This window comes from Manis javanica, chromosome 3, assembly GCF_040802235.1.
Source record: "Manis javanica isolate MJ-LG chromosome 3, MJ_LKY, whole genome shotgun sequence".
NCBI classification, from domain to species: domain Eukaryota; kingdom Metazoa; phylum Chordata; class Mammalia; order Pholidota; family Manidae; genus Manis; species Manis javanica.
The window spans coordinates 6,198,913-6,211,058 of NC_133158.1; the positions used below are offsets into that span (position 1 = coordinate 6,198,913).

Here is a 12,146-nt window from a genome sequence, read left to right on the forward strand (position 1 = left end):
CAGGGCAAGGGCTGGGGAGTCCACGGAATGGGTTCCTGATTTACCCATAATGGATTCCAGAGGAGCTTCGTGGAGGAAGTGATGCTTAAATTCAGATTTGAAGGACGAACACGAGTTAGGCTCAGAGAACACTGCATTGCACCGCCGGCTCTGGGTTAAACTGCTTGGTAGCCCGTGACAAGGGGCAAGTTGCTTTGTCTCAAGGACAATGCTGAAAGAGCTTAAACAGACCCAAGGCACTTTGGTCTATGTTTGGCACATAAAGCAAAATAAGGTTGTTGCTGTTATTTAAAAAGAGCTACGATTGCGTTAGGCTTCCTGCCGAGGTCACAGCAAGAAACAAGTCATACCCTGTAACCAGCCCTAGGTAGTGTACCCCCAGCACTCCTCCAGACCCCTATTTCATTTTATACTAAAATAAGCCTCTCTTCCAAATATTAAACGTAGAAAATGTTCATTTCCTACAAACGTATTTGTTTTTTGTTCCCCCCCCCCTTTTTTTTTTGCTACCTCCACCTGAACGGAGGACCCTCTCCTAGGGGTCCCCAGGGAACTCTGCGGGCACCTCCGAAAAAACAAAGCCTCCACCTCCCCAGGTGGACCAACCGCCTCGGCCCCCGGGCAGCCCCGCCCCCGCCGAGAGGACCCGCCAGTACGCCCAGCTCTGATTGGTCTGCTCTCTCAACTCTCCCGCATCGCCATATCCAGTCAGCATAGCGCTTGTTGAGCGGCGACAGCAACAAACGTACACAGGGCCCGAGCGCCCTGTGGATGGAGCCGGAGGTCGGGCCATGAACCTGGGGTAAGCCGGGGCGGGAAAGGCGGGCGTCAGCGAGGACGGCATGAGGCTGGCTTGTCCTTTGCCTTCCATCGCGAGGACCTTCGCGTCCTGCGCCGCCCCACGCCCCGAGGTGGCAGGGGGCGAGGGGCCGGGTCGGCATTCACCGTCCTGGCAGGCAGGCCTCGCTTTTCCACTTAACACCCCGCGTGGAAACGGCCCGTGAGCGCCTTTACCCCAGGACGGGGAGGGAGGAGGGACGGTAGGCGGTGAGGACGGACGGGGAGAGAGCGCTTAGCGGCTCCCCGGGTCTGGGGGTCGTGACGCCCGCAGGCCGTCTTTCCTCGGAATTAGGGCCAGAACGCCTGGCCCGGGGCCCTGGCTCTCTGCGACCCCGGCTTTGGAGTCTGCAGTTTGTAGGGGCTCGCAGGTGAGTCTAACGCCCGCCGCGCCAGGAGCCGGGTGTCCTCGAGCAGGCGTCGTTGCCAGTGCCCGGCTCCTAGCGGGCCCGCGGTTAAGTGGTGGTTGCGTAAAGAAAAAGGACTAGTTTGGCTTTCATCCCTTAGAAGTGTAGTATCGTGAGATGAAACTGCCTGTCTTTTAGCAAATTAAATCTGTGTTCTGGCATCTAGGGATATAAAAATAAAGACAATCTGCCCTTGAAGGGAGTTTACAGTGCATTTGTGCTGAACATACGTCGCGGTTTCATTGGAGGTCTGTCTTTGTTAAAAAACCTTAATCCTGCAACAGGGAAACTCTTAAAACCCATTTTTTCCCAATGTATCTTAAGTAGGTTGAGGTAATTAAATCTCCCCTACTTTGGAAGCACCGCAGATTTCGTGTTCCTAAGCAGGCCTTTCTCAACTTCTCTTTATCTTCTTTATCCCACTGGTTTTCATTTTGTCTCGTGGGTCACACTTGTGTGTCGATTGACGTTTTTACTGACATACACCTTTTTTTTTTTCTTGGTACTATCAGTGAATTAACTGGACTGCCATTTCTGTTTTCAGTGGAGTTTTCATTAGAACCTTAACAGATTTACGAGTTTGTTGGCACTCTGCTTTGTGCTCGTGCAGTTGTTATGTACAAGTGAAGTATAGCGACAGAAGTTCATTATAGATTTATCGTTGAAGTAAGAGTGTTGTCAAATGTGAATATATTAGTTGAAAAGTTCAAACTACAGTGGAATTGTGTTCAAGCAGATAATAACCCAGGTGGCAGTGTTAGAGCCCCTTATCAGATAATGCTCTAGCATTCCATGGAATGTGTTAGTCATGATATCTTTATGAAACCAATAAGCGGTAGTTAGATATATTTTGCTCCCTTAATTTAGGTGAGGAGCTTTGGTAACTATTACTTTTTCCAGTCTAGAGTTAACAAGAGTTAAACGATGGTGTGATAAATTTACTTGTTTCTTACCAGTAACAAAACAAAGTTTCAGGTTAAAGACAACAAATCCTTTCTATTATTGGAAAGCTTCAGGAATTGTCTGGTTTTTAGTTTTATCTTGTATTGGAAAATGTTTTTAATTAAAATAATAATTTAATATTTATGAGTCTAGTATAAATTCAAAAGAACATACTTATTTTCAAGGTTCCAATGAGCATTTCTGGCTGTTTAAAATGTTGCTGTTTCTTAAAAATGACAGAAAACTTTTATTTTGCAGAGATGGCTTAAAGCTTGAAACTGAATTGTTGGATGGAAAAACAAAGCTAATATTGTCTCCATATGGTATGCTATGTTCCTGAAAGTTTTAAATGTTAAGCTTTAAATACTTATATAAAGAAAGTTTATACTACTTTGACTTTTTGCTTGTAATGGAGTGATATTTAAATGATACTTTGAAAAAAGCTATTTCACCTAACTTCCTCAAATTTACTTTTAGCCAAGTAAAGTCAGATTACATCACTGCTTACCACTGTCAGTATTTATTCATAAATGTTACTGTTCCAGTATATTTCATGTGTAATATTATCTCTTCATTATATCTGCATGTAGCAAATATTGCCTAAAAAGCAGGTGATGCTTACATATTTGTGCTCTGTGCATGTGAAGAATGTATTGTTTGAGTATAACTTTGAAAGTCCTCATCACATTATTTTCTTTTTCTCTGACCTGTTTATATAGTTTTGTCTTGGAGAATAAAGGTGAAATAGAAATAAAGGAACTACACCATAAAAGAACATTCAGACAGGACTTAAAATTACTGCCTTTGGGGTTAATATTTCTGCTTAATATCTTATCACAGTGCTATTTAAATTTTTATTTTGTGACTGCCTTTGTGTGGTTTTGGTTGATAGTTTGGTAATTTTTTTTTTCTTTTGTAGAATGTAAATCAAAAATTTGTGTGAAGGTAAGCCAAATGACTTTGACCTGACCTATTTTTAAATGTAAACTGTGGTTTTCTCTACAATACTTTGAAAATAATTGCTGTTAAACTATTATAAGGGGTTTGGAATTATGAGAAATTACTGTTTTCTTGCTTTCAGGCTGGTCCTTTCATAGACATGGAATCATAATTCTTCAGTTTAAAAAGTCTCATTTCTCTAGATCAGTGGTGTACAATAAAATGTTCTGTGATCATGGAAATGCTCTACAGTAAGCGCTGTCCAGCATGTTAGCTAGCCGCGGCAAGCGTGTGGTGATTGAACACTTAAACTGTGGCTAGTGTGACTAAGGAAGTGAATTTTTAGTATTTAAAAATTTAACTCCTGTACTGGACAGTGCAGTATCTGAGATCTCTAAAAATAGATATTCAGAGTTCAGAAATATTTTTCATTTCATATACTCAAATTCTTTTTTCCTCATACAAAAAGCTATATGTGATTCACAAATTCTTACATGCGTTTAGCTCCTTTAAGAGATCACGCTTGAGCTTAATGATGATTTCCTTTCATTTTTCTTACGTGGAACCCATTGTACCTTTTCCTACAAAATATATTACCACTTAAGAAATTTTTTTGAAGCCACTACTTTTATTCTCTATCTCTTTTTCCAGTTTTGGAATAACATCCGCAGAAATTTCTACTCTTCTCTTCTGTATTTTACTGTAGCCCTTTTTTTCCTTTATCTTTGCAGTATCTTAAAATCTTTCTTTGGCAGTGTGTGAATAGAGCCCAGTTTGGATGATGCAGCACTTTTCATCTCTGAGCCCTTGATGGCTTTACTATTTCTCCCAGATTTAATCGAAAGGGAGAAGTTGCTTGAGTAGCCAGCCTATCAAAGGAGTGATGATGATGGGAGTGATTTCACAGTCTACCTATGAAAATTATTATTTTTATAATTATGTTCTTATATACCTTGTGTGTTATATATTATAGTTCTTATGTAGTTACCTGTGTATTCCTTTAATCACAGAATACAGAGTATATTTTTTTCTCAGCCCTGCCCCATTTATGTATTGCAGCTGTTTTTGAATCACATTAACAAATAACAGGACCCTTTTCTCAAGCTCCTAGATTACAAAGCTGCTTCTAATAGTTGATTTCTAATTTCCTGTGGCTTCTGGTTTCTTTCGCATGTTCCCTCTTCTGTGGATTTCCTTTATGATTTACTATAGTCACATTTGTGAAGACATTTCATTGTTTTTAACCAACTTAGAACATCTGGAGCTCCCCTTTTATGCCCATAATAAAGTTACTAGTGTTGGACTTTTGGTAGAATCATGATGAAATTCTGTTAGCAACGTAGGGATATTTTATCCAAGAATTCTTTTTTCCCAGAGTAACTGATACGTCTCACCTGATGGTGATCTTAAATTATTAAATATCTGACTGTAATCGGGTATGGGGAGGACTCGATAGTATGGGTGAATGTAGTTAACCACATCGTTTTTCTTGTGAAACCTTCATAAGAGTGTATATCAATGATAGCTTAATTAAAAGAAAACAACCCCAAACTTCTCTTTCATAAAAAATAAATTATTAAATGTCTTAAAGCAAGTTGTTTGGGTATATCCCTCTTGCTTTTGGGACTCCAAAATACTAATGCATGGTAACTATGTGAGGTGATGGATATGTTAATTACCTGATTGTGGTGATTATTTCATATGTGTACGTATATCAAACCACCAAGTTGTACACCTTAAGTATATACAATTTTTAATTATATCTCGGTTAAGCTAAAAAAAAAAAAAATACTGATGTAACTGAAGTCTCCTAGATTGATTTCATTTCAAGGAACTTCTCTTCCTTTATAGAGGTGGCTGAGCTCCTCATTCCCTTCTTTGCCCTTCACAGAAGACAAAAACCAAAAGTGGTAGTACCTGTCTTCTTTCTTCTGTTTTAATCAGTTTTTTAATCTCCCAAATCTCACAATTCTGCAGCTCTGTGTTGAATTCTCTTTTCTATAAATTATTCCTGAACTCTGATTTCATAGTGTGTTTCTTCTTTCCTGCGTACTGGGGTAAATTGCTGAGCCACTACCATGCCTCTCTTTAGTTCGGCGCTTCCTCTCTCTCACAGGTTGAATTACTCCCATCTTTATAGTGCTCTTCAAACAGGTAAACTCAATCATTGTCATCAAATTTAACACATGTGGTCAGAGTACTTAATTCTATCAAATTTGCATTTTTTCTGTAATCTGGTAGTGAATATGAAGTGAAGATAGTTACCAGCCTAATTTCTTAAGCTTACTGGAAGAGAAATGAAATATTAATGATTCATTGTCATGAGTAATTTATACATTCTAAACTCCTATGCTTAGATTTGTCTCACAAATTATTTGAAATGTAAAACAAAAAAATTTTTAACAGTTATTTGTACATGTGAGAATCACAGCATTGATACACTAAAGGATGTATTTGATATTAATGCCAGCAGCCTATTTTATGTTTTTAAAATGCTACATTTCTCTGATCCCCTCTGGCCTTGGTTTCCTGGTCGCATGTAAATTGTGAAGTCAGCCATATTAAACATGCTTTGGATACTGTCTCCATATTATGAAAATGTTGGTATAATTAATACCGGGTAAAAGAGCAACATGCTACATAACAATGTTTTTGACATGAAGACCCTGTTTGAACTATTGAAATTCTTCTAATCCACTATAAACTTGGGAGATGGTTTGGGCTAGATTGCTTTTTCTTATTAAGTAACTTGAACATAATTGAATACTTGGTAGTTCACTGTTTTTTTGCACCATCTAGTCATTATTCTCTGGCTTTAAGCGATAAAAGGTTTTAAGAATTGAGCTGAGTGTATATTGATCTCATGCCAGGTCATCCCTTCAAAGACTTTTTCTCTGTATTGCTCTTGATGTAAGAGTAATGTGGCAAAATAATTCTAAATTAGAGCTCCAGTTAGTAGGTTTCTGTTTAACAAGGATTTACTGCAGCTGTAAAATCCAGTATGTGTGTAGAGCTCCATTTGTTCTGTGACTTTGAGTGAAAAATGAGTAAAATGTTCCTGTTTTCTGGAAGTGGGGTATCAGTCGGGTGAATAATACAAGTAGAAAAAAATGGGTGCTGTAATTGGATTATAAAAAGGTCAAACATTGGAACAGCTTTTGGTAGTTTGAGGAGACCAGGAAATGCTTCATAAATGATGTGACGTTTTAATTAGAACTTAAACGATGAGGGAGATGTTTATAGTCAGAGAGGTAGGGAAGTATATTCTAAGCTCATGGAAAATAGTAGGCAAAATACCAAGGTAGCATAATTTGCATTTGGGGACTAATGTGTACCTCTGGGAAGTATAGAACATAAAGCTTAGGGGGGGTTTACAGTCATGAAGCATGTAAATGTATACTCAGAAGAGTTTGAACTTGATTGGTTTACATGTAGGGAGCAATAAAGAATTTTTGAAAAGTGGCCTAGATACTTAATTTGTGTTGAAGGAAAGGGCCTTGGACAGCTCTGTGAAGGACAGATGATGATAACAGGAAAACCAGTTAAGGGCCAATTATAGTAGCCCAGAACTTGTATGGTAGCTAGCAGAATGGAAAGAAGGGGGCAGAATTGAGAGACTTTGAAGATATGTCAAGGGAATACACTGCATTTAGCAGTTTGAGTGAGAAACTGATTAGAGAAATGAAGTGCTGAACTGTAATGTCCAAAAAAAGCCAGTATGGTCAAAGAATGGTGAGAGGAGTAGGAGCTGTAGTAGTTGGGCCAGCTGAGGTGGTAGGGCTCAGCTGTGTAAGCTGCGTGGAGTCTGCTGATAATTTGCTTAGTCCACACAGTCATTTTCAAAAACTAGAATGAATTGTCAATGTCAAAAAATTGTAAGCTTATTATAAAATCTGCATTCTTGGTTCTCTTGAAATACTGGATGATCTAGCAAGTGGATTCATATTCCTGTTTGGCAGTGCAGGCCGGTTCTGAGTGGTGGCTGCCTCCTTTAGATGGAAAATGCTCCTTAGTTCAGCCCAATTCCCATCCAGTCTAATTTACAGTGTTTGCCATCTCCACTTAGAGAAATAGTTATTAAAATAGCCACAGGAATGGGAAGGTAAAAAGGCGTTCTAGAGTGTGGTATTGTTATCATCAAAAGCCTAAGGCAGGAACAAATCGGTGTAGGTGAGGTGAAGAGGATAATAGAGATCGTGTGTCTGGTGTTACAAAGACATTTGAGAAATAAGGTGAGGTGTGATTGGCTAATTGGTCAAGTGTGGTTGTATATTGCCTAATTTATTGAAAGACAAGCAAAGTTAGGATTTGATAAGCCATATGAGAGCCACCTACCCCTTGCTTGACAGCAGGAAGCCTGTTACTCATCTCTACAACTGCAGCACTTCTCCCATAGCGGTGAGCACATAAAAAGCAACAATTAATATTGGTTGAATGACTATTGAATTATTTTAGGTTCTTTGGGTTAGAAATCTACAGTGGATTAAGTAGGGATAGATAAAAGAGATTATATTTGAGTAGTGTGGTAATGAAAACCAGAATTTAGGCTTATTTTCATGTGAATGGTAAGAAAAAGACTTGGAAGGAAGAAATGACCAGTGCTTGCTGGTTAGCTAAAGAAGACATTAAAGGGGGATGAAGAGTCACAGATGACTCCATGTCTACTGATCTGAGAAGTTAGAACAGCAGTGCAACAGAAATGGGGTATTTTGGAAAAGGAAGCTAACTTGAGGGTGACAGAATTCAGTCTTTAAAATGGTATAGTTAGGGGGGTAGTCATTCAACAAAAGTTCACTTAATGCCTACCTGTTCAACTTAGCCTTCCAGGTACTGGGGATACAGCAGTGGACAAGGCAGACAGACGTCTCCATGTCGTGGAGTTTGCATTAGAAAGGAGTGAGTGGGCAGACAGCAAACTCTGAAATATAAAATGGAAAGTAGAGAAAAATAAAGGAGAGAGAGGGAAGAGGCGCAGTCACTTCAGGGGCACAGCAGCCTTAGGAAAAGGGTGTGCTAGGTGGGTGAGGGTGATGGTAGAGAAAGGAACCTACAATTTTAAATAGGGTGGTCAGAGAAGAGCTCACTGAGCCAATGATACTGGAGCAAAGATTCGAAGGAGGTGAATGAAGCATGTAGAATCTGAAGGAAGAATGTCCCGAGGAGAGGGACTGAACAGTGCTGAGGCCTAAGACTGGAGGTTCTTGTTGAATTCAAGGAATAACCAAGAAGCCTAGGTGGCTGGAGGCTAAGAGAAAATGTCAGAGGTTAGGTAATGGGGACAAAAGGGAAAGGGTGCAATGATCATAGGCCTTTTTTGGCTATAGTGAGAAGTTGGGCTTTCCCTCCAAGTAAGATGGGAAGCCACTGGAAGCTTTTGAAGAGTGACCATCATGGAGACAAAAGTTCGGGATCATTCACATATGGACAGTAATGTAGAGCCACAGGAGTAAATGAAATTACTGAGTGAATGAGGTCACTTTAGAGAATAGATCCTGAGACTGAGCCTCTGACTTCAAAAGGTCTGGGGAGAAAGGAGGAGCCAGTGAAGACTGAGGAGCAGGACCACGAAGAACAGGGATTGTGGAGTCCTGGGGGTGAAGTGGAGAAAGCATTTCAGAATGGAAGGAATGATCAACTATGTCAGATGCTGCTAATAGGTCTGGTAAGAAAGATGAGGACTTGAGAATCAGTCGCCGAATTTAGCAGTGTAGAAGTTATCAATGATCTTGAGCAGTTTTGGTGGGAGTGGTGGGGGTGAAAGTTTGGTAGCAGTGGGATTATAGGAAATGAGAAAGTGGGATCAAGAATTTAAAAGGTGGTGAAAGATGTTAGAGATCATCTCTTAACATGGTATTTAAAAGACGGTAAAAGATGATGTTAGATCTATAGCTTTTCTTCTTCCTTCCTAATTAAAACCCTTAAATAGAATTCGTGCCTCATATCGAATTTACCGAGTATCGTAATTCCTCCAGGTGGTAAAGATACCTCGAGACAAGTGCTGGGCATAGAAGCCACAGGGCATAAATCTGCAAAGAAGTAAAAAGCTAACCTTTGCAAACAATATGGCTTCTCTCTCACTTACCAACTTTACATTTCCCTGTATGGCCCCGGAAGATGACTGGTTAGCCAGAGACGGGTAAGATTCCTCAAGGGAGGAACAATCTAAGACAGGCACAGTTGCAGGGGGACCATCAGGTGAGAATTTGGGGATCAACAGAGGTGAGGCTCAGAACCTCACCCCCCATGCTTTGAGAGAAATCTTCTGCATCCGTGGATGTCTTGCTGCCCTTGTCTAGCCTGGATTAATACTTAGTCCATAGGCACACACCTGATCATCTGATCATCTACATTTGCCCTCTTACAGCACTAAACTATGTTTTCTACCTTTATCTTGCATCTACCTACCACTTCAGCATTTTATTAAAAATAAAAATAATAATAATAATAGGAGAAATGTGGGATCAACATATAAATCAAGTACAAAAATCAAACGAATATTCATATTTGACCTGATTGTTTATAGGTCATAATGCGTGATCAAAACCGAAAGTTTCTGTGATGAATGCCCTTGTACTGTTCACCAGTAAGAATTTATTCACTATGTAAGAACTCGTTCACCATGTAAGAACTTGTTCGTTATGCTTCAGAAGATTGGAGACTGACAAGAATTAGGCTTGAGATGGATTAATGATTGTGCATTGAGCGTTGACCCCCCTATACTGAATTTTATTGTTGTTAACAACCATTTGATCAATAAATATGAGAGAGGCCCTCTCAAAAAAAATAAATAAATAAAACAAAAATAAAAAAATAATAAATAAAAGTAATAATAATAATAATAAGGGAGAAATGTGGGATTCACATATAAATCAAGTATAAAAATCAAACGAATATTCATATTTGACCTGATTGTCTGTAGTTCATAATGCGTGATCAAAACCGAAAGTTTCTGTGATGACTGCCCTTGTACTGTTCACCATGTAAGAACTTATTCACTATGTAAGAATTTGTTCACCATGTAAGAACTTGTTTGTTATGTTTCAGAAGATTGGAGACTGTTGAGAATTAGGTTTGCAGTGGATTAATGATTGTGCATTGAGTCCCCTATACAGAATTTTATTGTTGTTAACAACCATTTGATCAATAAATATGAGAGATGCCCTCTCAAAAAAAAAAAAAAAGATGATGTTAGAGATGATGCTAGAGAGATCCTTGAGGAAAAGCATAGAATGCGTGGAATGTTAGGAATAATAGGAGGGCAAGCAGTTTGTATGAGTCCAGATGCTGTTACAGATTCGGTGGTGGAAACTAAGTTTTTTCTGAATGCTGCTGTATAATAGTGAAATATTGTAAGTGAAATGTTACAGTCTGCAGCTGAGAACAAATATGAAAGAGTAAGTGTTAGGGGCTTGGGGGAAAGGGAGAAAGCTGAAATGATTGCTACAAGAGTGAGAGAGTAAATGAACTTGGGAAATGTGTGAGAGCCAGATACCCTGAAGAGCCCATTTGCTGTTCTGGGGTTTGTACTTAAGGTGAAAGCAGATGATTTTACTGTTTTTCTCCTTGTGTGCAGGCACAGAGTAGGTGAAGAGTTAAATTTTACCAGGTTTGAGATTTGCCATGCATGCATGACCGAGCAGAGGCATTGAGCATGGAAGACAGTGATGATTTTGGTTGATCATGAAGTTTCAGATTGGTAAGGAGGGGAAGTGAAGGCAAGGGGAATCAATAGAGCACAGACCCAGTAGAGTTCAAGAATAGTTGAAATTGGGATATGTAAGGAAATGAGCTGGGAAAAATAGGGAGTGGAGGTCATTGTGCAGCGCTTAAAGTCGAGATTATGGAGGGATTGCAGTTATGGGTAGTCACAAGGCAGAGTAAGATCTCACTATGGGAATGAGTAACTGAGGTAGCATGGAGGACACAAGTATAGGAACAGAGCTCAAGGAAATGAGAGGCCAGGGTATTTGGAAGAATGATCTGTGTGGATATGAAGACACCAGTAATTAAGACAGGAAGTAGAGAGAGGGATGGTGACTCAGGAACTAAGTTTTCCAAGAAGAAAGGGCTAGTAGCCTACGGGGTCTATAGATGCCTGAAAAGAAAAGAGGTAGTGCGAGTGGTAAAATTGTGACATGAGATTCAGAGCTGGAGGAGAACGGACATATCTTATATTATTCTGTGTTCTCCAGTATCCTGAAATATAAAATAATAATTTCCAGTTGATGATGCTTTCAGGTGAAGATTTGCAAAGGTTAAATGATAGTTTCTTGAGGATATGTTATCTAACTAAATAGCAAAATGGAAAAAAAGTTTAGAAGCTTGACTTATCACAGATCATATAAATAAATATAATAGTTGATTTTTTTCATGGGCTGTTAAAAGAATATATTTCTGGTGTTTTAACAGATGGGAAATAAGACCAAGATTGCAAAATGTCCTTTAAGAATAAAACAAACTGGATACATTCTAAAGTCAACTCAGAATACTTGTATCAGGAGTGAAAAACTTTTGGAAAAGAAGAGAATTGGTTCAGAAACTTCACTGGCAAAAGGTGAAAAAAATAGTATGGCTTTTTCACCCAGTAAGGATTTGTGCAAGCAGTGTGCAGATAGCGAGTGTCTTTATATCCAGAAAGAGATTTCACCTGCAATCCCTAATATACAGAAGACTAGAAACACCGTAAGTACATCTGTAGTAGCTAAACAGAAGCCTTGCAGAAAACACATCACAGCTGAAGATACGAAGAGCAGTTTGGTGTGTCTAACACAAGAACAACTACAGCAGATTTTGATGACTTTAAACCAAGGAAATAGATCTATTTCCCTGACTGAGAATGGAAATGAGAAAACAAGTAAGCTGTTTCTAAAGTTTTAATTAATATTTTATCAATATGTATTTTAGAATTTCATATTCATTGGATTTTATGTAACTCAAATTCTAATTTAAGATGTAGCAATCTTTATAAAGTATTCTTGTAAGTAACATTCTTTCATATGCAAAATTACTTTTATAGCTATA

At 39.0% G+C, this 12,146-nt stretch overlaps 1 protein-coding gene across 11 annotated transcripts in view; it reads left to right on the forward strand.

Annotated features, from left to right (window-relative positions):
* Positions 1-660: 660 nt before the first annotated feature.
* Positions 661-12,146, forward strand: part of CCDC66 (coiled-coil domain containing 66) — a 54,257-nt gene continuing 42,771 nt past the window's right edge. For 3 of the 11 annotated variants that reach the window (XM_037019301.2, XM_037019306.2, XM_037019305.2), the window contains exons 1-4: positions 663-802; positions 2,445-2,509; positions 3,106-3,131; positions 11,535-11,979. In XM_037019301.2, the coding sequence (XP_036875196.2) occupies positions 792-802; positions 2,445-2,509; positions 3,106-3,131; positions 11,535-11,979 (547 nt within the window). In that variant the 5' untranslated portion in view covers positions 663-791. Of the gene's footprint in view, positions 803-2,444; positions 2,510-3,105; positions 3,132-10,698; positions 10,822-11,534; positions 11,980-12,146 lie in introns of all 11 variants that reach the window. The other 8 variants (XM_037019302.2, XM_037019303.2, XM_037019308.2 and 5 more) reach the window with 7 other exon arrangements.